This window comes from Pseudopodoces humilis, chromosome 24 (assembly GCF_049639895.1).
Source record: "Pseudopodoces humilis isolate 2021_Gansu_Grassland_sample_001 chromosome 24, ASM4963989v1, whole genome shotgun sequence".
In the NCBI taxonomy this organism is placed as follows: domain Eukaryota; kingdom Metazoa; phylum Chordata; class Aves; order Passeriformes; family Paridae; genus Pseudopodoces; species Pseudopodoces humilis.
The window spans coordinates 4,253,382-4,279,733 of NC_142223.1; the positions used below are offsets into that span (position 1 = coordinate 4,253,382).

The following is a 26,352-nucleotide window of genomic DNA, read 5'->3' on the forward strand; positions in this document are numbered from 1 at the left end:
TGTCTGAGGTTAGGATAAATCAGTTTGGGATTACATGATGGATCCCTATTTATATTAGGAGAACTTCAAATGAAGAAATCTCAACGATAGGGATGATATAATGAACAGAAGGACCATGCCAGGAGGTTTGTGTGGGCTTGAACTGTGTGTGCAGGGAGTCAGCGATCACGTGTGCTTGCTGAGGCTTTTCGTTTTGCAGACAGCTCACACGTTTTAGGGAATTTGACTTTTTCTCTGCCCAGTCACACATTTTTCAGCCTTTTCTTAGAATCGATGGGGTTTGTGTGATGCTGCAGAAGGAACATCCAGCTCAGTTCTGGTTACAGCTGCTCACAGTCACTCTCCTGCTTCTGGTGGCAAACCACTTGAATCTGAAGGAAAGGTGAGAAAGAGGAAAGAGGAGAAGCGAGAATAGAGAGGAAAAGTCAGAAGGGCAGCTGGAGGGTGCAGAGATCAGGTATTAAATCACCTCCTGTGTTAGGCTGCTGCTGCACAGATCCACTTCCTGGGTGCAGTCAGCAACAAAAATCTCCTTTCCATCCCTCTTTATCCATTTCCCAGGCCTGAGAGGGTCACAATCTGGGAGCAGCATCTTCCAGCAGCACTGCACTCCCCTCAGACAGCGGGGCTGGAAGGAACCTCCCTCTCACAGACACTGAAATATCATCTGTGGAAAATCTGTCTGAGCTGTAATTACAAAAATCTGTGTGATGTACAGGATGACACTGAGCTTGGCAGCCTTGTCACAGAAATGTTAAGCTCGGCAGAGCATCTGGGAATGGAAATATTTTTAGAGTGGTTCTGTAAACAGAATAAAAATCCTGAGCAATAATTAAAACAAGGCCAGCAGCAAGGTCTGCTGGCTGTGACTCTGCGAGGAGACAGCTAAGGAGACCCAGCCTCACACAGGCTCTCTCTCCTGAAATCTCGTGTGGAAGAACCCAGACTTCCAATTTGTTTCATTTGTCTTAGAGAAGTTTGTAAGCAGGCTGTTATTTAGATTTCAAATTCATCCGAATAACTGCATCCTGGGAGGTTGTTTTAGACCTAAGATTCATTGGCTTGTTCCATGTTGGCCCAGTGCTTTTCCTGGATGAAGGAATGTTTTGGCAGGCATCAGCATTGTTTGACTTCTTTTCTTTTTTATTTAAAAAAAAAAGCTCTCAAACAAGCACATTATTTATGGCTATTTTTGAATATATGTTATTAAAGACTTAAATATATTGGAATATTTTTAAATGACCACCCATCTCTGCTAGAGTTTGAGTAGTGTAACTTTGACCCAGAGCTTTTCAGGAACGCTGAGAATTTCTGTTGTTTCCTTGTAAATGGATTAAAGGACACAATGCCAGCACAACTAACATAAACCCCAAGTTCTTGCTCCAGCCTTATGTTTTGTATGGCAAAATTTTGACCCTGTCAAGCTTCTTTTATTCCCCTGAATGTTATTTAGCCAGTTAGAGGAAAAAATGAGAAGTTGAGCTTTTTTAACATTTGGAAGGAGGGTGATCCATAGCTCTGAGTTAAAGCAGATTTTTTTTTGCAGGGGAATGGTGTGCAGAAAAAAATGAAAACATATATTTTTTTGCCTTTATTTTTGTCCTGAGCCAAATATTTGTTTTCTCTAATGTACAAAAGCAAGGACCCAACTTGCCTTGGGATTCAGAGGTGTGTTATAAGTAGAGACTTCTGCTGGCAGCTGCTTTCCAGGCTCTCCTGCTTCCAAAGCTCTGGAGGTTGTGGAGGGCACTGCGATCACCTGAGGGATCAGCCTGGGGAAAGATGGTTTTCATTAGAGATATTTTTAGTTTTCCTATAAGATTCCTCTGAGCCAGCACATTAGTTTATTCTGGAGTTTGAAAAATAGGTCAGAAACATGTGAGACCACAGCTCATCGTTCTGCTCCGCTTATGGGAGCCAGGGCTGGGTTTCCATCCTGGACTGGGGCCAGCTTGATCCATGTTCCACCAGCCCAGAGGCTTGTGACACTTTGGTGGCTTCTAAGAGACAGAACAGGGTTTAAAGGCCAATTTCCCAATTCTTGTAAGAGACACTTCTCTTTGGAGAAGCTCAGTGCATAAAGAGTTGGGTGGGTTAACTCGGGAGACATCCCCCTCCAAGAGGGGGACTTGGATGGCTTTGGAGGCAAGCCGTTATCCCACAATGGCTTCTTTACCAGAGTCCATGGATCCAGCTCCAGAAAGTCCTTCCTTATATTGATTCCCAGCTCAAATTCCTCCTGGATCCAAGGCCGATGGTCCTGGAGAGCTGCAGTAAAAACAAAGCTTCTGACACATTGCCCTGGCTGCTCGCAAGGTGCTCACATCCCAGTTAAACATCCCGCTCCTCTGCTGATCTTGCAGAGACATCCCAGATTACAGGAACAGGAGGAAGCTGTTCCCAGGCTGATTAATGATAGCAGGCTTGTGAGGAGCCCACACGTTGGGTCACGGGGTCTGTTTTGTGCCGTAGCCCAGGCAAAACCTTCTGTTTCCCGAATCTTTGGAATCTGCCGGGCTCCTTGCGCAAGGCCACACAGAAATGCTGTGGCATGGCCAGGAACTCCAGTTTGGAAGCTCAGTTCCCAGTCCTGCCTGCACTTAGGGTGAAATCAGAGCTCCTGCTGCTGTATGTCCGTGTGCTCTGTCTGGGGGACGCTGCTGGTCACAGCATCAGGGACCCTGCGTGCCCCAGGTTCCACACAGAAATCTGCTGGTCAGAGCCCTGAGCTGGGGGTTGTTACACCTGGCCCAGGTATGGACACACAGGATGCATCTCAAAACATTTTTCCCAGAGTGTTTGCAGAACTGGCAGCGCCTGCTGGGCCTCGCCCTGTGTGATTGGTGACTTTTGCACATCATGGAGCCACAAACTCAATTTTTGTAACAGGAAAACCTGAATGTGCCTGAGCACAACTCTCTGAGCAGCAATGGCTTGAACCAGCTGTGCCACTGCACCTGCAGAGACTGTCCTGGAACAAAAGGATGGGAATTTCAGCAATGGCACAGAAGCCTGGCTGCTGACACGGCACCCTTCAGAGAGGGCGGATGCCTGGGCAGGAAACCTGCTTCCCTCCCATGTAGTGCTGGACAGGACCTGACCCAGCTCCCTGTGTCCTGGAATCACCTTCAGGGAGGGTGCTGGGGCCTTTTATGGTGGGAAAGAACCATTTTAAGTTCCTACCCAACACTGTTGAACTGATCTTGAAAGAGCAGGGTGCCCACCGGGCACATGGTGGGTGGCCTCTCCTGCACTGCCCATAGGCTTTTGCAGCACCATGTCCCACTTCACACCCTCCTTGCTCATCAAGTCAGCCATGAACTTGTCACTGAATGTGCTCCAGGCTTAAATTCTCACGAGTTTTAAGCGTGTGCAGTCTGCCCTGGTCCTGTGCAAGGGGTGCCCTTTGCTCATGCAGGTGCCATCCTTTTGTGCCAAACCTTGTGTCCCTTTTCCCCGCAGCTCTGAACTCGTGTGCCCTGAACAACGGTGGCTGTGAGCACGACTGTGTGCAGGTGACCCTGGCCCAGCACCGCTGCCAGTGCCGGCACAACCACCAGCTGCACGAGGACGGCAGGCGCTGCGTCCGTGAGTCCTGGGGCGCGCCCGGGGGGCTGGGGAGCTTCCAGCTGGGAGCTGCGGGATGGGGACGCTCAGATGTCCAGCAGATCAGACCTGGGGATTTCCAGTAAAAACTCCCTGTGTTTTGTTGCCATGGACATATCCTGCAGCTTGTTCCAAGGGATGGGAAGAGCTGGAGGAGGGTAGCCAACAAAAATGAAATTGAATGGAGGCACAGGCTGCTGTGGGAGTGGAGGGACAGCAGAGTGTGGCAGCAGGGTGGGATCCTCTCCCTCTCTGGTTGACCTATTCCTGGCTCAGGAGGGAGAGGAGCTGAAGGGGACAGAACACAAGGTTTTTCTCATTCATAGCAGCTGGCATTCAAAAGGCAGGAAGGAGGGAAGTCCTGACCTGTGAAGTTGCTGTGGAAAAAGGAACCACTGGGATGTTACAAATGCAGCAGTCAGTGGGGTTTGGAGCATCTGTCCAGGTCCTGGGGCAGGTCAGAGACTGGCAAACCTCTGGGTAGGAGCACGTGGAGCAGATTGCCAGCACTTGCTCTGTAATCTCTGCAGAGGGACGTGCCCGTGCCAAGCCTCTGCTGGAAGGGTTTTATCCAGCTTAATGCCAGCCTTTTGCAGGATCTCACACCTTGTAAATCATCCTGAATGGGTGGAGCAGGGACTCTCTGCCTGGTGCAGAAGTGGTTTTCACAGACCACAGGCTTTCCTGCTGCTCTGTCCCGCTCTCCCACAATGGCACAGGAGGCAGGATCCATGTGGGATGAGCTGGCTCTCTGCTCTGGCTGCAGTGAGGAACCCGTGTGCTGACAGGAACGGGGGCTGCATGCACCGCTGCCACAGCCACCGCGGCCGTGCCCGCTGCGACTGCCACCCCGGCTACCAGCTGGCCCCTGATGGCAAGGCCTGCGAAGGTGAGTGCCCTGCAGAGCTCCCCTGGAGGGAAATCGCTGTGTCTCGTGGATGAGGGAGTGCTCAGTGTGAGCAGAACGGAGGGGAGCACACGCCTTCCCTTGGATGTCTCGGGTGCTGTCTGTGCGAGAGCCCTGCTCGAGATTCTGCAACAACAGACAGCTGCTCCAGGGGAGGGGTAGGCTGGCCACTGGGGGGAAATTCTTCCCTGAAAGGGTGATCAGGCATTGGAATGGGGTGTCCAAGGATAGGTGGTGGAGTCACCATCTTTTATTCTTTATTTAAGAATAAACTGGATGTGGAACTGACTGCCATGGTCTGATGATAAGGTAGTTTTAGCTCACAGATTGGTCTTGATGATCTCAAAGGTCTTTTCCAGCCTAACTGATTCTGTGATTCTGTGAATGTCCCACTGTCGTGTGATCCAATCTCCTGAGAAGCTTTACAGCAATTCCAAATTCTTAACTCGGTGTCTTTTTTGGTCTGGACCCCAATGAAGGGTTTAGCATGCAAGAAACCAGTGCAGAACTCAAATATCATAACAATAGTCCCTTTGCAAGGATGTTTAAGGTTCAGCCTACTTATCCTATGGTTTCTCCCTCTCCCAGACATGAATGAGTGCCTGACGGGGCTGGCCATGTGTGCACACCAGTGCCTCAACACCCGGGGCTCCTTCAAGTGCACCTGTAACCCGGGCTACGAGCTGGGGGCGGATGGCAAGCGATGCTACCGTGAGTACCGTGGGCTCAGCCCTGCCCAGCAGGACAGGGCACAGCTGGGCTGCTGCAGGCACATGTTTGCCACTGCCCTCTGGGAATTGCCAGCTCCAAGCTGTGGCAATTTCTGCTGAAGGATTTCACAAGCAGTTTTGAGGCGGTTTACTCCCCCACCAAGATAAAAATCTTGGTCTAGTCTTTAAAGTTACCACAAAGCCACTTTAGCTGGTTAAGACAATTGATTTGGAGCCATTTGGCTTCAAATAAGCCAAGTTCTGCTCTTGGGGACTCTGCTGGACTAGCTCAGTCAGCTGCAGATGTGTCACTGGAGGAATTGAGCCAGTGGAGGGATCACATCAAGGAAAGAAATAAATTCTGTGATGCAAGAGTGAGCCAGACTGTCCTCACGGCTTCGTGCAGCTGGTGCACCCCAGCAGGGCCAGGCTGAGCCAGAGCCACCAGCCCCTCACAGATGACAGCCACCGTGGCATTCCCAGTGCTGGCAGCTGGTGTTACTGGGGGCTGTGAGGGTTCCCTTGCAGCTGCTGGAGCTTGGCAAGGGTATGAGGACAAGGCTTTACAGGCCATAAATGGGTCTTGAAAGGCATCAGACAGAGCAATTATGGGGCACCAGGATGATGACATGAGATTTAAGAGCCTAAGTATGTACACAGCTTTCTTCTTAGAGACACAGACAATCTCACACCATAACCACTGATGTTGCCCTGGGGTCAGCAAAGCAGCCTTTCCACATGAAAGGTGTTTCTCCCTGCCCTTCCTAGCATGTTTCTTTTAAGCATAACCCTGTTTGTGCTGCTTTAATAAGAAAAGGGAAGAGAGGGATGACAATCATGTTGTGAAATCCGGAAAAAGTCTTTCACTGTGGCACAGCTTTTGTTTTTGACAAGCACAGATCCATTGGGAAGCATCAAGCTCCCTTTCTTTCATCCTCCGTGGGTCTGAATGCACAAAAAACTCGGTGTTCTTGAAGGCAGAAATTGTTTTCCTGAGGTTCAGGATTGAGTCAAAGCTCCATGAAACAAGTTCCTTTTAGTTTAAGAAAGCTTAATTAACTAGACAAGTTTACAGAAACCTTGCCAAGCTCAGATGATCTATGGCTGCAATTGATGTTTGTGCCGACCACTTTTGACATGTCAGGAGCTAATGATTCTCGCTGTAGGCATCTGGATGTTTCCCTACTTAGCTGTGTTCTGCTGCTCCCATTTCTCCCTGGCACCAGAACAGCTCTGCTCTGAGGCTGAGCCAACTTTTGGTTGGCAGCACATGCTGCTGCTTGGCAGGAGTGGGAGCAGTTTTATCCGCAGCCTGTTCATCCCAGAGATTGTCCAGAGCCTGCTCCACGACCCCGTCCCTAAGAGGCTGCGTGAGATCCAGAGGTTTCTTTTTATACCCCACTTCCCAGCCCAGCAGTGGCCTCTGTGCTGAGCTATTTCCATCCTTTCCCACTGCAGATCCCCTCTTCAGCAGGGATGCAGTGCCAGGAGCTGGTGGGGGCACAGCACCGGGGGCAGGCAGGGGCCAGCGGTGTATGCAGATGTGTCCCACGGGATCCTAAGCAAGCTGCCTTTTCCAGGGATAGAGATGGAGATTGTGAACAGCTGTGAAGTCAACAATGGGGGCTGTTCCCACATGTGCCATCACACCAGCTCTGGCCCAGTCTGCACCTGTAACTTTGGCTTTCGGCTGGAAGAGGACCAGAAGTCATGCACTGGTAAGGAACAGGGAAAAGCCAGACCTGGATTTCCAAGCACATCCTAGGTAATGGTGAGGATCCCTCTTGGGATCTTAGGTCAGGATCCCTCTTGGCTACTGTGTATGTGCACTTCAAACAGGCTAAAGAGGATAGAAACTGATGGAAAGTGAGAGCAGATGAAATATTGCTCTACTCAAAGATATCCCCAAACTTCTCTCAAGATATACTTGGACAGCACTTATGACTTGGACAGCAATTATGTCTTCCAAACTAATTGATTTTTCCTGGATGAAACTGCCCTAAGCAGGAGTCAGTCAGCTGGAATCACCCTGCTTGTAAGGACACAAAACCTGTAACCACAGTCCCCAACTGGGAATCACAATGATCTTCCCTCAAGGACTCAGGATTCCTCCCTCGATGGGGAGCATGATTTGTTAACACAAAATTCCCTGATTTCAAGAGGAACTCGAGAATCCTGGCTCAGCATTTGGCAGCAGATCAGTAAAAGCTCACCAGAACTAGTCAGGGAGCAGTTTAACAGTTCCTGTCACCACTCTGCAGTGTATTAACATGCTTTGTTTCTCATTTAGATATCAGTGAGTGTGACACCGGTTCTCACTGTTGTCAGCAGGACTGTTACAATTACCCTGGGGGCTACGAGTGCTCCTGCCATGCTGGGTACAGGCTCAGCACTGACGGCTGTGGCTGTGATGGTGAGTGCCAACAGCTCACTGGGCTCCAGGCACACACAGGGAATAGGTCCCTCCACATCTAATTTGCCTGTTGTCACTCTCCTCGGTTTGTTCAGGGTTGGGCAGCTCAGTTCTAATCCCTACTCTAAGCCCAGCCCAACTGGAGAGGGGCAGTGGGATTTTTGAACATATCGAGGTCAGATTGGGCTAACTCAGAGTGAGCTGGCCCAGGCCTGACCCCATTAATTCACAAAAACTATTTGATGTTCAACCCCAGAGGGCAGCACTGCCCATCACTTTCACCCAAGGGATAAGGATAAATAACAGTGTCTGTATAATACACAGCCAAGATGGTGACTAATGAAGCTTTTAATTAGAAGAAAAAGAAATTGTCCTACCTGGTTGCCAACAGCCAGGCATTTCCTCCAGTTTCTCCTAGCTCCTACCAGTTTTCCTGCCAGCTTTCTGATGAGCCACCTTCTCAACAGAAAGAATGTGGGGAAAAAAAACCCCTAATAATTGTTCTCACTTCCAAAGTTCTCAGCATTTCCCAGGGGAAGGAGCCAAACACACACACCTGTTCCTACACAATTAATAATGGATGGGAACTGAAGCCCAGCACATTTTTTGTTGAAACCCAGGCATCCCTAGTCCCTGAGGTGGTTTAACTCCATTTTTTAGAGTCGATGGCTTTACATATTTAGCAGAGAGGATGCCACCAGCCTATTACTGCTGCATGGCCAGGCATGGCTGGGTCCCTGTCACTGCTCCTGTCCCACTGGAGCGTCCCATCCTTTGTAGATGTGGATGAGTGCTCTGCAAACAACGGTGGGTGTGAACACACATGCCAGAACCAGCCAGGGTCGTTCCAGTGTGGCTGTGACATTGGGCACAAGCTGGATGAAGACAGAAGGAGCTGCATCGGTAAGTGCCTCATCTGAGCTGCCTCAGCCCGGGCAGTGCGTCCCTCCTCTGCCTCCTGTCCGAGCCAGGAGCAGCTCCTTAGCCCTGCACCTCACCTCTTTCAAATCCTTCCCAGCACCTGAGCAGTGGCAGTGCCCCACCCCAGCCCTGGAAAGCTTTCCCAGACAGGACCAGTCCTGTTTCAGCCTCGTTCACAGCACTGTCCAAAGAAGTGTAGGGAGTTTTGGCACAGCTACACCTCCAATAGCTACACTGCCTGCAGTGATGGCTCCACGTTAAACACAGAGCCAGAGCCCCTTCCACAGTCACCAGCCTCTACAGCTTTTCCTTATAAGAAATAATAGATTGTTTATTTGTAGCACTACAGAGATCTTGAGGTCACCTATCTGACCTGGGCCCACTCTAGGCAAAAAAATCCCTGAACAAACAACCTGGGAAAGTTTTAGAGGTGTCAAAACAGGGCGAGATCAGTGCTGCAAACCTGAGACCTGCAGAGAGTTCTGGTTTCCCTTTGCTGTTGCAGAGCTCCTGTCCCACTGTTCACCCCCCAGAGACCTTGTCTCCTTCCCCACTGTGACGCTGTCACCTCTGTCCCTGCTCCCCCAGCCACAGAGGACACGGTGGAGGCCCTGGATGGGCGGCGCCCCGTCATCCGCCCCATCCCTCACGTCGCCATCCTGCGAGATGAATTCACCCAGCTCTTCAGTGATGACTACGAGGAAGAAGAGGAAGAGATGGAAGCAAGAGGGGAGCACACGCTGTCAGAGAAATTTGGTGGGCATTTTGCAGCAGCAGTCAGTGCCATACTTTTCTTGGAGCTCTTCAGGAATAACGGTGCAGGCTGGGTTTGTTTGGTGAACACACCGGGCCTGTTGAGTGCCTTTTCTGTGCTTATCTCTGCCACAGCCTCCACACGGGGCTTTCTCTGCCCAAACTCCCCAGGATGCTGCAGCAGCCTCGGGGAGGTTCTCACCTGTGGTGCCTCTCGTTGCAGTCTGCCTGGAGCACACGTTTGGCCCCGACTGCAGCCTGACCTGTGACGACTGCGAGAACGGAGCCACCTGTGGCGCCGAGGGCAGCGGCTGCCACTGCCCGCCCGGCTGGACCGGTGTGCTCTGCAACCAGAGTGAGTGGCAGCTCTGGCCTCTGCTCTGGGGCATGCAGATGCAGCCCTGTGAGGCTGTGAGCCTGAACCTCATCTCCCTCTCCCTCCCCAGCTTGCCCAGCTGGCACCTTTGGCAGCAACTGCAGCCAGAGCTGCCGGTGCCAGAACGGTGGCACCTGTGACCCTGCCACCGGCACCTGCCGCTGCCCGCCCGGCGTGGCTGGAGAGCTCTGCCAGGATGGTGAGTCCGGTGTCCCCTCACCCTCCCTGTGGTGCTGGGGGCCATCCCTGTCCTCCTCCTTCCTGGTGTCAATGTCTTAGCAGAGATTTGCCATCACTGGATAAATGGGTGTTCTGGCCATCGCTGATGCCGCTCTCAGATGTCCCAGATGTGCTTCTCTGAAGCCTGGAAGTGTTTGCTATGGGGTTCCCTACACTGGTCCTTTTTGCTCATTAGCCTCTTTCAGCTCTCTTGTTGAACCATCGCAGGGAGAGCAGCTCAAACACATTCCTGCTCCATCTGATTCCATCAGCCACTGGGTCTTTTGTGGAAAAATGTCATTTTAAAAACGCAAAAGAAGTGGTAAATGGCACTCTTCCCCCATGAAACAGTGCTCCAGGTGTTCTGTCTTGTCTTTGCACTCAAAGACCTTTGCAGTCCCTGCTCATCCATGACTGGGGGCAGAGATCTCTATTTCATGGGGCATTCAGTGGCAGACACAGGAAAGACTGTCAAACCCACAATTTCCATGGTTAATTTCCATGGAAACTGTGGAGGCATTTTCCACCCAAAGCATTGGAAAGCTGTGACTGCAGTAGTTACCCAAAGTACCCAAAGGAGTGGTGGTGATGCTCATTTCTCTCCCAAAGGGTTAAAATTTGGGGGACATAATTTAAAAACCAGAAAGATTCAGACAATCAGATTCAGACAAAAGGACTTCAGTCACATGTTGGGAGCATATGGGAACTATTACTGGAGAAGAGTGAAGCAGAATGCAAATGAACACAAGAGATACCTCAACCTTTTCTTTCTGTAGGAAGTAGGTGATTGAGTGGGACAGAGAGAAAACAGGAAGGTAAAACTAAAATAAGCCATACAGAATTGCTCTGTTGTCCCAGGATGGCATTTCCTCTTCTCCTCTGTTTGTTGGGACAAGGCACGTGCTGCTGGGCAGCTGCTGACCTGAGCACTCTGCTGACACAGCCTGTCTGCCATGTGCTTCCAATATTGAGATCTTTAGCATAACAGAGAAAAAACAATAATTTTATTCACTTAATAGTGCAAATATCCCTGTGGCTTTTCAACAGGAGCAGCCTCATGGGTTTCTTCCTCACAGAGGACGGCCTTGACCTCTCGAAGCCCTGTGGGTGGGTTATTTCTGTCCCAACCAGCAGAGTTGCTGGTCACAGTGAGGGCAGAGCTGCTGGGTGCCCTGGAGCACCACGATGAGTGGCAGCAAGTGACATCCCCTGTGACACTGCACAGCTGATTTGGAGCTGGTGCAGGGAATCTGATTGCTCTCCCCATGGCTGCATCACTTCCCTCGGTGCATCCCTGGCCTCACACAGCTCTGGTTCCCGTGTGTTTCTCTCAATTTAAATGATCTGCTGAAACCGGCTCATGTTCTCAGGAAACCTCTCTCTGTTCCTAGGGTGCCCCAAGGGGTTTTTTGGGAAGCACTGCAGGAAAAAGTGCAACTGTGCCAACCGAGGTCATTGCCATCGGATTTACGGAGCCTGTCTGTGCGATCCCGGCTTGTACGGCCGCTTCTGCCACTTGGGTATGCTTGTCCCCATCCTCGCGGTTACCCGTGGGTTCCAGCCTCTCTGTGAAGGAGGTTTCTGCCCCTCACCCTGGGTCACTGACCAGCTCTTCCCTGTCCCTGCAGCGTGCCCCAAGTGGGCGTTTGGGGCCGGCTGCTCGGAGGAGTGCCAGTGCGTGCAGCACAACTCGCGGGACTGCGACGCCAGGGACGGCTCCTGCCGCTGCAAACCCGGCTACCGCGGCCAGCGCTGCGAGCACAGTGAGTGAGGCACACACTCACACAGACCTTGCAGGTCATCAAGCCCAACACCACCTCATCACCCTGACCATGGCACTGAGTGCCACATCCAGGCTTTCCTTAAACACCTCCAGGGACCGTGACTCCACCACCTCCCTGGGCAGCTCATTCCAACACCTGACCGCTCTTTGTGAAGAACTTATTCCTTATGTCCAGCCTGAGCTTCCCTGGCACAGCTACAGCCTGTGTCCTCTCCTTCTGTTGCTGCTCCCTGGGAGCAGAGCCCGATCCCCCCTGGCTGCCCCTCCTGTCAGGGAGCTGTGGGGAGTGATGGGGTCTCCTCTGAGCCTCCTCTTCTCCAGGATAAACACCCCCAGCTCCCTCAGCCGCTCCTCACAGGACTTGTGCTCCAGACCCCTCACCAGCCTTGCTGCCATTCTCTGGACACACTCCAGCCCCTCCATGTTCTTCCTAAATTGGGGGCCCAGGACTGGACACAGCACTCGAGGTGTGGCCTCACCAGTGCTGAGCACAGGGGAAGAATCCCTGCCCTGCTCCTGCTGGCCACACTGTTCCTGATCCAGGCCAGGAGTCATTGGCTGTCTTGGCCACATGGACACTGCTGGCTCATGCCCAGCCTGCTGTCCATCAGTGCCCCAGCTCCCTTTCTGCCTGGCCACTGTCCAGCCACTCTGTCCCCAGCCTGTAGCACTGCAGGGGCTGTTGTGGCCAAAGTGCAGGACCCAGCACTTGGTCTTGTTAAACCTCATATCCCTGGATTTGTCCCATCTATCCAGCCTGTCCATGTCCCTCTGCAGAGCCCCCCCACCCTTCAGCAGCTCCATATTCGCACCCAGCTTGGTGTCATCTGGTGTCATTCTGTTCCCATGAAGCACCCTCAGAGCTTTCTCCTCCCATGACCTCTTTTCCCCATTAATTTTCTCAAGGGAAAGCTCTGCTTGCTTTCCAGCCTCCCAGACTGTCTCACCTCTTTCTCACTCAGGAGCACACCGTGCGAGTAATTTCAGAGCTTCTTTCTCTCTAATTATGGTTGCTCACAGGCTGTGACCCTGGGTATTACGGGGATGGCTGCAAGAAGAGGTGTAGCTGCCTTCCAGGAGTGCCCTGTGACCCTGTCACTGGGGAGTGCCACAAAGAGTGTCCCCCTGGCTACCACGGCGAGCACTGTGACCAAGGTAAGGCAGTGCCATACAGGGCAGCTCTGTGTGTGCTGGAAACTCACCAGTCCTCACAATTTTGCTTCACAAAATGACACAAAAGCACTTCCAGGATCCCCTGAGAGTCCCAGCCCACTGCAGATGATCTGATGGGTGGCCAGTAGAGACCTCAGGGGACACAGGAGCTGCCATCCACAGGTCTCTGAGACGCTGCTGCCTCTTTAAAGTGGGAGAGAGAATTCCTTGTATAAAACAAGCCTGATTCAGAAAAGAAGAACAAGGTCTCACTTCACCCTTCCACTGGACATCTCTGTTGGTAGATGGAGGTGATTGGGATCTAATTATCTTTCCCTGGTCTTGACGTCTTTTCCCTTCCAGGCAATCCCTGCATAGCACAACAGTATCATATTTTCTACTCTGTTCTCCATTCCTTACTGAAACTCTGTTTCATCTGCAAGTGAAAATGAGTATTTTACATTTAATTTACATTAGGATTCAAACTTCTGCCTCTGTATGAACCTCCTAGAGCAGTTTTGTGCTCTTGCCATGAAGGGCCAGTTGATGGGATGGTGATTGAACTGCCCAGCTCTGTGTATGTCTAACTGTGTCTAATACTCAGGCTCTGAGGGTGCAGATTTCAAGATCCTGGGGTGGTTTGTGTGCCAGAGAATTTCACTTCGGGCAGACAAAGGTGCTTTGAGAGAACCTAAAGACAGTGAGTCATTGGCACGAGGTGATGATTACAAAATATGAACACAGTGCTTGGAAAAGATTAAGTTCTGCCAACCACAGAGCAACCCACTCCTGCTCTTGTGAGGCTGGGGCCTCCTGAACCCACTTCAGCTGGTTGGGTCCTGCAGAAAATGCAAAAGGTTGGACACTTGAAGACAGATTGCAGCAGCTGAAGACACTACATGGAGAAGTTGGAAGTGGCCAGCATCTGGATTTGGACTGGAGCATCCAGGGAGTTTCTGCACTAACAGATGTTTAGCCAAGAACTGCCTCACCCCAGCCCAGAAGTTGAAATCATCAGCCTCATTGATCTGCCAGCACAGGGTCATGGTGCAGAGCCCCATCTCTGACAGGGCTTGGTCTGAACAAGAGCTGCAGAAAGCAGCAAAAATCCCAATGCAAGCACTGCCATAGTGCTGGCAGGAGAGATGGGAGCAGCTCCTGCAGGGCTGTGCTCCCTGGCAGGGTCTGCCAGCCCTGAGCCCCCGTGCTGGGATGCTGTTGCCCCTGGAGCCCCTGGAGCCTTGTCAGGCTGGGTGCTCCTGCTCGGGTTATTTTTAAAAAGGGTAAGAAAGGAGCTGAATGCTGTAGGGGGGAGTCACAGGAAATAACACAAATATTTGTATAGAAATAGTAGGCTCTTGGCTGTTGTTTGGATCTGGAAATTATTAAAGGGTGAAGACAAACATCTGCCATCAATTAGCAAAGAGGAGGAATAACAAAAACTCCACTGTGTCACTGGAAATCGAGGCGCTGCGTTTCCTCCGCGGTTTGTCAGTGCCGGTGTGTTCGCCTCTGCTGAAGCTTTACAGAACCTTGGCTTTGGTGAGCATGGAGCTCTTGTGGGGGGACTCAGAGAGGATTTAAGGATCTTTGGTCTGAGGCCCTCACTTTGCATGTCACCAGCTGGTTGCTAAATTGTGGCAGTGGATACAAAGATCAAGCTGAGCTGGGATCAGCAGAACCATGCTGGCATCCAGAGCAGAGGGAAGGAAAAGCATTTATCCCTTCTGTGGAGGAGGATTGCCTTTTTCCTGCTTTCCATCTGTGTCCTACTGCAAACCTGTCTGCTTCTTAAAATCCTGTGCTCAGATCCCAGAGGCATTCAGGCAGGGAGGTAAAACCCCTCACAGCATCTTGGAAAAGCCAAGGGTTGGTTTGGTGTGGGGCTGTGACCCCGGTGTTCTGCACCCCAGCCCAGAGACAGCAGGGTGGCTTGGGCAGAGTCCTTGTCCAAAGACTGGAGACCAGTTTGGCCTCAGCTTTTGGGGATGTGAGTGGTCACTTCTGCATGAAGAAATACTTGAAAGGACACACAACAAGAGAGAAGTGTCAGGCAGACACAGTAAGGCAATGCTGGGGGTGGCCAGTGTGGCTCAGAGTGGTCACACCCAGGCTCACAGAATCATTAGTGTTGGAAAAGACCTTCAAGATCACCAAGTCCAACCTTTGAGCAAACACCACCAAGCCCATTAAAGCATGAGCACAGGTGGGAACCTCTCACAGCTGGGCTATTCCCCACACACCCAGAGGCTCCTTTAGCCTGCGGGGCCAGCTTGGGAAAATGCTCTTGGGCAACTTGTGGGGGGAAGTTCTGACCTGGCTGTTCTTCCACAGAGTGCCCTGAGGGGACATTTGGGCCAAGCTGTCGGCATCCCTGTGCCTGTGGAGAAGCATCCTGTGACAGGAGCACAGGGCAGTGCCACTGCCCACCCGGCCGGACAGGGCATGGCTGTGCCCAAGGTGAGCACAGGCAGCAGAGCAAGCACTCAGGGATTTTGCTGTAGAGGGAGGGATTTAGGTGTAGACCTATTACTTTTCTTTTACTAAAATTCATTTTATAAACCTTGAGTGCAGTTAGAATCATCTTAGTGGGAAATTAGAAAAAATCACAGCTTTTGTTGGTGAGTCTTAAACAACACGATGAAAAAGATGAAGATGTTTTTGGTTGTCACTGTCCTCAATGTAGGAGAGGAACCTTCCTTTATTGATGCATGTTTTTAATTGCCTTCACCAGATTACTCTTTAACTGCTGGAAAACTAGAGAGTCTAAAATTGAAAGTTTTTGCATGATTCTGCAGTATTGCAGCAGCTGGAAGGTATTAGTCATATAGAGATGTCCTGCTCGTAAGAGTTTAGCTGAGCAATGAAACTATGTGCGCACAGGGCTTACCATACATTTCAAGCTGCCTTTTTTCCATGCCCTGGAGCAGCTTAGGACCAGTTGGAGAAGGATTTTTTCCCTGGTTTTAGCAGTTTTAGCCTTTTGCTCCTCCTCTACAACTCCCAGGGGGTTCTGGAGCAGTGACTGATGTGTTGTCCATGGTGTGACGGCAGCTACAGAGTCCCTGTGCCAGCAGCAGCATTTCCCACTGAGGAGCCCTTGGAGCTCCCCGCCAGTGGATGCAAATCCAAAATTGGCATGAAAATCCTGGAGTGAGCTCAGAATAGCACTTAGAGAGGGCTTGCACGCTGCCTGTGGAACAGGCACAGCCGTGCTGTGCTCTCTGGCAGCCACGTGCTGTGAACAAAAGTCCACGTCTTGCATGAGCACAGCAGGGAGGGCCAGAGGGAACCCCAAAGGTCAGACATTTCCCTCTGCCACCTCGGCTCTGATCCCGGTGCCGTGTGTTCTCTGTCTGCTCACTCTCCAGCTTGCCCTGAGGGTCTCTGGGGACTGGGCTGCCAGGAGATCTGCCCTGACTGTGCCAACAATGCCAGCTGTGACCCTGCCACTGGAGCCTGTCTGTGCCAGCCCGGCTACACCGGCCAGCGCTGCCAGGATGGTGAGTGCAGGCTGGGGTGGGTCCCTCAGCTGGGATGTCCATCTCCAGCTGGAATGGGGCTATTTCAGCTCAGCTGTAGCATCTGCTGCAGCAAGTGGAGCATCCAGTGACTGACCAGACACTGCCACGTGCAGCAGGGCAGGCTGAGCACTGTGCACATCTCTGTTTCCTCACTCATTGGGGTGCAGGCTGGGCACTACAAAGTCCCACTAGCCCCATCTCCACTGGGGAAACTTCTGCAGCAGGAGAAAGGGAGGCAAAATGCTGAGCCCCTCGTCCCATTCAGCACCTGCACTCAGGGTGTCAGAGCTGTGTCAGTGCTCGCGGCTCTGCCGATGCACCACGGTACCCAGCGGCTTCTCTGAGGGCCAGGGTTCCAACAGCCACCTGCATTCCCTCCCTGTTTCCCTTGGCAGTGTGTCCACCCGGCTGGTTCGGCCCTGCCTGCCAGCTGAGCTGCAGCTGTGGGAACGAGGGGCATTGCCATCCGGTGACGGGGACGTGCAGCTGCCCGCCCGGCTGGACGGGGCACCACTGCCAGCGAGGTACGGCTCCTGTGCTCCTGGGCCACTCTGACCTGTGCCAAGCTATGCTGCCGTCGCTCCATTCTCATCTTCGTGCTGTGCCTCTGCCAGGGAAATCTCTCAGAAATCCCTTTGGTTCCTTCACTCTGTCTGTGCGGTGCTGGCAGTGCCACTGGCCTCTGTGCAGCCGTGTTTGTCCCTGCGCCCAAGGCATGTTGTGCCCAGTGGAAAAGGCAGCGCTGTGCCCACGCCATGCTCTCAGGTACACACCAGTGATGTGTACAACACCTGCTGTGTTTTTCCAGCCTGTGACCTGGGGCACTGGGGCCCCGACTGTGCCCACACCTGCAACTGCAGCAACAGCGACGGCAGCTGCAGCGCTGAGACCGGGCAGTGCCTGTGCGAGGCCGGGTACACGGGCCCCCGCTGCGAGCAGAGTGAGTGCTGCCCTGCCCTGCCCTGCTCTGCCCTGCCCTGCCCTGCCCTGCCCTGCCCTGCCTTCACACCCAGCCAGGGCCTCAGGTGTTCCAGGGAAAGGCATTGCTCCAGCCCAGTCCCCTGCCCTGGCTGTGATGCTGATGCTGTGCCCAGGGTGGCTGGGTGATGTGGGTTCACACCTGTTAGGGGCAGGTTAGAACCCACCGGTTGTTATAAAAAAAACAGCTGCCAGACATTTTTATTCCATTCAGAATCCAAGCCCCTGCCTTAGGATAGCTTCTCTGGGACCCAGGAAAGGACAGACTCCTCAGTCTCATCTCTTTCAGAGTGCCCAGAAGGGTGGTTTGGGCTGAGCTGTCGGCACCAGTGTCAGTGTGACAATGGAGCCACCTGTGATCACGTCAGCGGGGCCTGTACCTGCAGCCCAGGCTGGCGAGGAACCTTCTGTGAGCACGGTGAGTACCTGACCCTGGGGACCAGGGCTCCATCCCAGAGGGTCTGTGTTCCTGTCTGACTTTGTTATCCCATTACTGCAAAGAGAATTCCTCAGGATGGTCATGGGGGGGAACAACAAGTCTGCAAACTGCTGCCTCTGGAGGGAAAAGGTCTAGGGGAAAAAAAAAGACTATGAAAATGTAAATAATGGGTGACCCAGTGGTTGCACAGCTGCCGTGGTCACCCAAGTGTGCACATGTTGCACACAGGGTCTTGGAGAAGCCTCTTGGAGGGGTCCCTGGATGCAGGGATCCAGCTCCCCCAGCAGCCTCTCTGTGGTCAGGAACCTCAAGCTGTCACTCTCTGATCCACCACTTCCCTCTCCTGCACCTGGAATGTCCATACTGGGCTCACATCCAATATCTGCTGCCTTTAGCAGTTGCTGTCACACTGGTGCCACCTCACACCGGCCACAAAGGACACCAAGGGGCAGGCACCTTTTCCCACTGGGAGGTCCCCAGCTCTGCATTTTGTGTGGATTTCTCCTTTGTTTTCCACAGCCTGCCCTGATGGATTTTATGGACTGGAGTGCCAACAAGCCTGTGACTGCCTGAATGGTGCTCACTGTGACCCTGTGACAGGACAGTGCCAGTGTCCCCCGGGCTGGACTGGCCCTCGCTGTGCCCAGGGTAGGTGTTGGTGCCCAGGGTAGGCGTCTGTGGGAGGTGCCCACCCTGCCCTCCATGGGCACTCTAGAGCCAGGGCTGTCTCTGCTGCCCGGTCATAAGAACCGGAGGTCTGAGTTGTCAGTTCCCCATTCACCATTTTCTCTGTGTGGAATTTAATTTGGGTTCAGACTGGGGGGCTCTGCCTGAGCAGGTTGTGGTTGGATGCAATGAGAGCTTGGGCATCCAGCAAAACTGCTTCCAGATAGATAAAGGATGTAACACTGACGGTAGCAGTGTCTGTGTTTGGATGTCAGGCCTGTAGGACACATTATTTCCCTGTAACACCACAAAACCCCTCACACAGCAGCCAACCCCCACTGACAGATCCTCTCCCAGCCCTTGGGAGGCTTGGTAGGAGCCTGACTGCTGTAATTCCCACCCACTGCCCACCATTGCTGCCTGCTCTGCTCCCCTGCAGCATGCCAGGAGAACAGGTACGGCCAGAACTGCAGCCAGACCTGCCACTGCTTCAACAATGCCACCTGCAGCCACGTCAGCGGCCGCTGCCTCTGCTCAGAGGGATGGACGGGACCCTCGTGCCAGCAAGGTAACACTTCCCAGCCCAGCCTGCTTCCCCTGCCAGCACGGGAAGGAATGCCATTCCTCGTGGTGGGTGGAGTGCTGCTGCTGCCATTTGGTGAAATACCAAAAGTTGTTCTGTGGGCAGCTGAGCAGCCTTAGGGGTGTCATTAGCTCCTCTTGCATCAAAATCAGTGTTGCTCTGTATCAGACCATCCACCCGTGGCTCTGGCAGCATGTCACAAGCCTCCAGAGCTGTGTCCTGACTGGGATGTTTGTCCTGTTTCTCCCTCAGCCTGCCCGGAGGGTTTTTACGGGAAGAACTGCCAGCAGCGCTGCCTCTGCCAGAACGGCGGCACTTGTGACCCGGCCATGGGGGCCTGTGCTTGCCCTGCAGGCTGGACAGGGCTGGCCTGCGAGCTGGGTGAGGAAGCAGCCAGGGAAACGGCTCAGGGGCAAACAGATCCTGGTTTGCAATGATTTTCTAGTGGAGGTTGGAGGTGGCGTGGAAGGGGTTGGGGTTCAAGGTCCTTCCTGTGCTTGTGTGGGGCGGTGGGAGCTGGGAGGGTGGGTGCCAGGACAGCAACTCACCCTGTGCCCCTGCCAGCCTGTGCCCAGGGGCAGCATGGCCTGGACTGCCAGCAGCGCTGTGAGTGCCAGCACGGGGGGCTGTGTGAGCGCCGGACCGGGCACTGCCTCTGCCAGCCCGGCTGGACCGGCGACAAGTGCGAGAGACGTAAGTGCTGCATGTGGGGGCGGCTCTGGGCATCGATGGCTCTGGCAGCAGCAGCTGCTGCACAGGGAGGGTCTGAGGGCTTAAGGAAAGACATTAAATTCAGATTTCAGCAAGCAGGGAGCTGGAAGTGCCGTGGTTTTGGCTGTGCCCCAGTTCTGCCCACTGCTTCACTTTCTCCTTCCATTGAATCACAGAGGAGTTTGGGTGGGAAGGGACCTTAAAGATCATCCAGTTCCAGCCCCACCTGGTTCCTGTCGTCTGAGGGCTGTGCTGGTGCACATCCAGAGCAGCCTGTGGCATGCTGGTGGGAGGGAGGTGGGATTCCCAAAGACACAGACCCCCAGGCATCAGTGCAAAACCACAGGCTCCAAGCAGGGATGAAGGCAGGGCAGCAGCCCTGCATGGTGAAACCAAAATGCCAAGGGAGGACCTTCCTCTGCCATGATTATTTTAAGGGTAACAGTGGATCATCCCTTTTCCAGTCTTCCTTCTCTGTCTCCTTGTATCACACTGACCCTCAGAGCTGTCCCAAGCCCCATGGTAGCTGTCCCTTGGTGACTCCACGTCTGCTGTATCCTTAGATGTGTCCCACACCCTGGCAATCTCCTTCCCTGGAGGGAAGGGTTTGAAATGGCTCTTGGCCTTCAGAGCAGTGACAGGGATCTCATCACCTCTCAGCACACCAAGCAGAGATCCACAAACTTCTTCCCTTCTGGGTTCATGACACCTCAGCTTGGCACCTCTTTCAATCAGGGTGTTAAGTCCAGCACTTGCCAGCTGACTTCTGGCACAAGGGAGGTGCCATCAGAGCCTCAGCTGCCACCAGCCACTCTCAGATTTCCTGCTGGGAATGTTTTTCCCTCCAGGAGGCTGTAAACAGCTCTGCTGGTAGCTGAAGCTTGGCCACACAAATCACCTCACACATCCTGAGGGACGGTGTCCCCTCCCAGCATTGTCCCATGCTCCCAGAACCCCCCACAGCCTCAGCAGCACCCAGCACCAGGCAGTCTTAAGCACTTCTATAATTTCTTTCAGTATAAATTAATGAAGAAACCCACCCAGAAGGTAGACATTATGTTGTTTCTTTAAAAAAGGACCAAGCTAGGGTCCTGTCAGCTCCCCATGGCTGTATTTCAAGTTGCCTGTGTGCACAAGAGACAAAAAAATTTGAAAAAGCCCCAAAAAGTCACTTCTTTTGTGCAACTTGTCCTTTCTGCTGTGTTTTCATCCCTGAAGCTTGTCCGGAGGGGCTGTTTGGGGCACTCTGTGAGGAGCTCTGTGACTGTGGGGACAACGTCTCGTGCCACCATGTCACTGGTGCTTGTGACTGCCCCCATGGCTGGAGGGGCCAACGCTGTGAGAAAGGTGAGGAACCCCTGGGTAAGGGAAACTCAGGGAAACATTGAATGTTCCAGAGTCTGGGAAGAGGAAAACTTAATTTTTAATGAGAATTACAAGTTGTGGCAAAGGATTTTGAGGCTGTGACACAAGATGCTGCTGGGCTGGCTCATCACTGGGGCAGGAGCCCCTTGGGTTCTGATGCCTTCCAGGCACTAGCAACAACTTAAAATCCAGGCAGGAGTCTCACATGCCGCTGTTTGTTTTCCCACAGCCTGCCTGCCAGGTTTCTTTGGGAAGAACTGTGCCAGTCGCTGTGCCTGTCCCCTGGGAGTGCCCTGCCACCATGTCACCGGCCAGTGCGGCTGCCCGCCAGGACTGACTGGCTCTGGATGTGAAAAACGTATGGAGATGGGAATGATCCATGAAAGATACAGCTCTGCTGACAGTCTCTGGGAACGTCATTGGTCAAGCAATTCCTACAGAAAATAGAAGGGGGGGAAAAAAAAATATAAACAAGGAAAAACAGCCCAAGAGCAGAACTGTGCCAAGGACCAACTCCCACTCTGGCAGCTGGGTGCATGCCTGCGGAATGTTAGCAGGGCAGAGGGAGCCAAGTGGGAAATCAGAGCTGGGTATTTATCCAGAGGATTAGCAATAAATCACTATTAAAATGAGCTCCTGTGGGTATGAGCAAGTCTGGAAGAGACAGAGGTGTGTGAGCACATTCCTTATGCAGAGGACAGTGCTGGGTTTGCCACGTGTGTGTGAGGAGCTTGCAGAAATGTGAGGGCAGGTAGGGCTGGCACAGGAAAAGCATTTAATGCCTTTATGTACTTGCCTTTCCTTTCAATCCAATTATTTCCTGGAGTGAAGGAACGTTTTGCATGAGAGTCTCTTTGCTTTTTTGGGTGGCGGAGAATTTTACTGCCATAAATGGCTCTCCAAATCCTGGCTTAAAATAAAATATTAAAAAAAAAAAAGCCTTGCAGAGAGGGGTGGGATGGCTCCTGAGCCACCTTGGTGCCCTGTCTCCTCACAGCCTGCCTGCCAGGGACCTTCGGGGAGGGCTGTGCTCAGATCTGCCAGTGTTCCGGAGCCACCCAGGAGTGTCACCCTGTCACCGGGGCCTGTGTCTGCCCCCCTGGCTTCCACGGCCCCGCCTGCCAGCTGGGTGAGTCCTGCTCTGGTGCCACTGTGTCGCCTTTGCAGGCTGTCCCCTCTTGGAACCCTGGTGCCATGAGGGATGTGTGTGTGTTGAATTCTGGGTGCTGTGGGGCTGCTCTGTGTGACAGAATGGATCAGAACCCCACCGATGGTGCCAGCCTGGCACAGACTGCTCCTACCAGAGCTCTCTGCCTCCTCCCTGGTGAAACATCCATGCAAATCCACCTGGTGGGTTTTCCCAGGATGTCTGGACCTTGTTCTCATATTTTTAGACACTGAGGCTTTGTTTGTTGTCCCCTCAGAGTGCTCCCCGGGGTGGTACGGCCGTGACTGCGAGAGGCCGTGCCAGTGCAAGAACGGGGGCCGCTGTGACACTGCCACGGGGATGTGCCACTGCCCGCCGGGCTTCATCGGCGCTGACTGCGGCATTGGTGAGCACCGCTTCAGCCACAGGGGCTGGGAAAGCAGGGGAGCCTCCTCAGGGGCATGTGAGGGGTGGGAGATGCAGACCCTGCCCACAGAAAGGCTGCTGACCCTGTGGGCGATGAGCAGCAGACCAAGGACTGACTCCTGAGGAGAGCTCCTTGTGTCCTTTGTCCACCTGGCCTGGCAGCAGTGCCCTCCTGCTGTGTCCCAGGGAATGAGCCTGCAGATGACCGTGTTTGCTGTCTGCCTTAGCCACAGAAACGTTTTTCTGCTCTGTTTATTTTACGATAAAGAGATTTCTCCTGTCACCGTGCCCTCGCTGTGTTGCTGTACAGCCACGGCTGGGCAGGGCTTGGAGCAACCTGGCTTAGCTGGAGGTGTCCCTGCCCACGGCAGAGGGATTGGAAACGGATAACCTTTAAGGTTTCTTCCAACCCAAACCATCCTGTGATTCTGTGGCACAGCAGGGCAGGGCTGGAGGCTCTTTCTGCCTCCCATCGCTCAGCTCCAGTGCTGTGCAAAACTTTCCCTCTCCCACCTCCCACCTCCCCAGCCCTGCTCCGGCCTGACCGAGGTTTTCCTCCCTCCAGGATGCCCCGCTGGCCGCTACGGCCAGGACTGTGCAGGGCTGTGCCCCTGTGGGGCCGGTGCTCCCTGTCACCCTGTCACCGGAGACTGTGTGTGCCCTCCCGGCAGAGCTGGCCCCACCTGTGAGCAAGGCAAGTGTGGGCCGTGGGGCCGTGCATCAGGACTGTGGGGCAGCGCGTTGGGAAAGGTGCTGGAGCTGATTTCCTTGCTCTCAGCTCGCGGTCGCTGTGCCCACCGCCAATGCCTCTGGCCCCGCAGGTTGTGAGAAGCACCGCTACGGGCTGGGCTGCCAGCAGCCCTGCTCCTGCCGCAACGGGGGCCTCTGTGACCCGGCCGATGGCTCCTGCTCGTGTGCACCGGGGTGGACGGGGAAATCCTGCGAATTAGGTAACTCCGGTCCGCATGGGCTGTCCCGCACCGAGCCGGTGACTGTGGAGCTCACATCCCGGCTCCAGCTGCTGCATCCCACTCGTGCCAGCCCTGGCCGGGCGCAGCCCTCTGAAGCGCCGGTGTGGGGCTGCTGAGCAGCTCTGCAGCTCCCTCTCTCCCGCAGAATGCCCTCCGGGAAGGTTCGGTGCCGCCTGCCAGCTGCGCTGCTCCTGCCTGCACAACGCCACCTGCCACCCGGCCACGGGGACCTGCCGCTGTCCCGCCGGCCACTACGGGCCCCTGTGCGAACACAGTGAGTGCTGGCGGCGGGGACAGCCTCGCCTGGGGGCATGGGGGCGTCTCTAAAGCTCGTCCGGAGAGCAGGACCGCGGGGCTCTCCCTTTCCCGAGGGTTTCCCAGCGAGCCCTTCCCAGGCAGCAGCGGCAGAGAGGCGATTTCTGGTCCCCGCAGCGGTTCCCTCCCATGGCACACACGTCCCCGCTGCCCGGAGGTGTTGGGGACCGAGCAAATGCCGGGCAGCTGAACGCGGGGCTCTGCGACCGGCCCTTGGAGCGCCTGGGCATCCGCCGGGCAGAAAGGCTCTCTGCTTCTCCCTGCTGGGCTGGCCGAGGCTCTGCTGCACAGTTCCACCCACCCGTGCTCTAATGAGCTTTTCCCGTGCCAGGCTGTCCCCCGGGTTTCCATGGAGAGGGCTGTCGGGAGCGCTGTGACTGCGAGCACGGGGCTGGCTGTGACCCCGCCACCGGGCGCTGCCGCTGTCCCCCTGGGCTGCGGGGCGAGCGCTGTCACACAGGTACCGCCCGTCCTCCTCGCCCTTCCCGGGGATCCCGAGGGATGGGCACGCAGGGCAGGGCTGTATTCCGTGTCTCACACAGGCTGCAAGGAAGGGACGTACGGCGAGGGGTGCCAGCGGCTCTGTGACTGCCCCAGCGATGTCCCCTGCGACCCGACCACGGGGCGCTGCCTGTGCCCTCCGGGCAAAACCGGCCCCACGTGTGCTGTAGGTGAGCTGAGCCCCAGCTGGGCAGGGGAGGAAGAAGGCTGTGTGACGGGGGTTTTGATCCCAGGAAGCTGGAAGGGGCTTTCTTCTGGTGTGAGGCACCTCCTAGAGAGAGAGGGGCAGCCGCACTCGCCTCTCTGGACCCTGCTCCTAGTCAGATCTGATCGGAAATTCTCCCCCAGCCTCTAGAGCCCGTGTGTTCAGATTGACACGGTCAAAAAGCTGAGGACCAAAGACTGAAGGGAAGTCCTGGTGGTCTGGGGATGCTCTGATGTCCTGTGTCACCACAGCAAAACTCTCTGTACCTTATCCTGCACCCAGCACCCAGCTGCTCTGCCTGCAGCATCCCGGGAAAACTCTGAGCATTCCTGCTCGGCTGCTGCCACAGGCAACAGCAGCCTGAGCAGCTCTGTGCCCTCCACAGACTGCCGGCCCACGCAGTTCGGCCCCGACTGCCGCCTGCCCTGCCAGTGTGCCCCCGGCAGCTCCTACTGCAACGCCAGGAACGGGCAGTGCCTCTGCCTGAACGGCCACACGGGACCCACCTGCCGGGAAGGTGAGGGCAGGGAAGGGACAGGTGCAGCCAATGCTGCTGGTGGGGTATCCCGGGGCAACAGAACCCGAGGGGAGGCTGTACCTGTGCTCAAGCTGTGGGTCCTGCCCCGGGGTTGGGTTTGGGAGCAGTAAATCGGCTCAGTCTGGTCACTTACGTAGCACCTGCCTCTTCCCAAGCCCCTCGGTTGGTCTGATCTGTTTGCTGTTGCTGCAGCCATGAGGGAGGTTTCTAAAGTCTCGGAAACAAAGCTGTTTAGCAGCCTGACCCCAAATGTGCCCCTGGAAAAGCCAGGGCACATCCCACTCTCTAATGAGCATGCTGGAACAAAGATCCCGTGCACCAACCGCAGTGGAAAGCCCCAAACTCCTCACCTCTGCCCAAACCATCACTGAACCTGTTGGCTCAGAGTGACCCCTGTGGGTGCTGGGCAGGAGGGTCTGACCCAAACCGACAGACAGGGACCAGTGTTCCCAGCTCCCAGTGGGGAGGGGAGTGGGGAGGAGGATGTGCCCCCAGGCAGGGCAGCCATGTGGAGGATACAGCCCTGCAGCAGGGCTGTAGACAGCAAGGACTGACCTGTCCTGTCTTTCCCTTCCAGCCACGCCATCCCTGCCTCCCACCAGGCCACCACCACCCCCGGGGGGGCTCTGGCCGGCAGAGAAGTAGGTCCTGCTCTGGGAGCACTCCCTTGGTTCAACCAAGCAGCCACCTGAAGAAGCCAATGACCTGTAATGAACTCATTTATGAGCCACATGAGCAGCTCTTGTCTCCTAACAGCCCCAGCTGCTGCTTTTGGGGTGGTCTGAGTGAGGCTGAAGTGCCCAGTATAACCAGTTCACTGTGCCAGCGCGGGCTGGCCGTGAGGACACGTGTGCCCACACCAGTGCGTGCCTTTGGCCAGAGACCAGGTGACCAGTTCAGAAGGGATCAGTTCTGGTCAGGGGACAGTGGACTTTGACAGCTTGTGACACATTGCTGGCCTTCAACTTTTGGGTGCTGGGCTTGGGGAGGGGGCTGAAATTGTGGTCCAAATCAGGTATTTATGCATCAATATTTATGGGAAGCTGCACCACAGCATTGTCAGGACTGATGGCTCACAGTGCCCGGCTCTCCTGAGACTGGGCCTCCTGTGGATGAACCACCTCACTTGAATTTTCTTTTTTT

At 54.3% G+C, this 26,352-nt stretch overlaps 1 protein-coding gene across 2 annotated transcripts in view; it reads left to right on the top strand.

Moving 5' to 3' along the window:
* MEGF6 (multiple EGF like domains 6) overlaps window positions 1-25,917 on the top strand; it is a 74,824-nt gene extending 48,907 nt beyond the window's left edge. For both annotated transcript variants that reach the window (XM_088066457.1, XM_088066458.1), the window contains 32 exons: window positions 3,463-3,588; window positions 4,373-4,495; window positions 5,102-5,224; window positions 6,804-6,941; window positions 7,514-7,636; window positions 8,417-8,539; window positions 9,146-9,313; window positions 9,534-9,665; window positions 9,757-9,885; window positions 11,297-11,425; window positions 11,534-11,668; window positions 12,709-12,843; window positions 15,175-15,300; window positions 16,212-16,343; window positions 16,760-16,888; window positions 17,173-17,304; window positions 17,632-17,760; window positions 18,301-18,429; window positions 18,887-19,015; window positions 19,283-19,411; window positions 19,595-19,723; window positions 20,960-21,088; window positions 21,336-21,464; window positions 22,104-22,235; window positions 22,531-22,659; window positions 23,245-23,373; window positions 23,501-23,629; window positions 23,796-23,924; window positions 24,297-24,425; window positions 24,508-24,636; window positions 25,057-25,188; window positions 25,787-25,917. In XM_088066457.1, the coding sequence (XP_087922583.1) occupies window positions 3,463-3,588; window positions 4,373-4,495; window positions 5,102-5,224; window positions 6,804-6,941; window positions 7,514-7,636; window positions 8,417-8,539; window positions 9,146-9,313; window positions 9,534-9,665; window positions 9,757-9,885; window positions 11,297-11,425; window positions 11,534-11,668; window positions 12,709-12,843; window positions 15,175-15,300; window positions 16,212-16,343; window positions 16,760-16,888; window positions 17,173-17,304; window positions 17,632-17,760; window positions 18,301-18,429; window positions 18,887-19,015; window positions 19,283-19,411; window positions 19,595-19,723; window positions 20,960-21,088; window positions 21,336-21,464; window positions 22,104-22,235; window positions 22,531-22,659; window positions 23,245-23,373; window positions 23,501-23,629; window positions 23,796-23,924; window positions 24,297-24,425; window positions 24,508-24,636; window positions 25,057-25,188; window positions 25,787-25,854 (4,112 nt within the window). In that variant the 3' untranslated portion in view covers window positions 25,855-25,917. The remainder of the gene's footprint in view (window positions 1-3,462; window positions 3,589-4,372; window positions 4,496-5,101; window positions 5,225-6,803; window positions 6,942-7,513; window positions 7,637-8,416; window positions 8,540-9,145; window positions 9,314-9,533; window positions 9,666-9,756; window positions 9,886-11,296; window positions 11,426-11,533; window positions 11,669-12,708; window positions 12,844-15,174; window positions 15,301-16,211; window positions 16,344-16,759; window positions 16,889-17,172; window positions 17,305-17,631; window positions 17,761-18,300; window positions 18,430-18,886; window positions 19,016-19,282; window positions 19,412-19,594; window positions 19,724-20,959; window positions 21,089-21,335; window positions 21,465-22,103; window positions 22,236-22,530; window positions 22,660-23,244; window positions 23,374-23,500; window positions 23,630-23,795; window positions 23,925-24,296; window positions 24,426-24,507; window positions 24,637-25,056; window positions 25,189-25,786) is intronic.
* The last annotated feature ends 435 nt before the right edge of the window (window positions 25,918-26,352 follow it).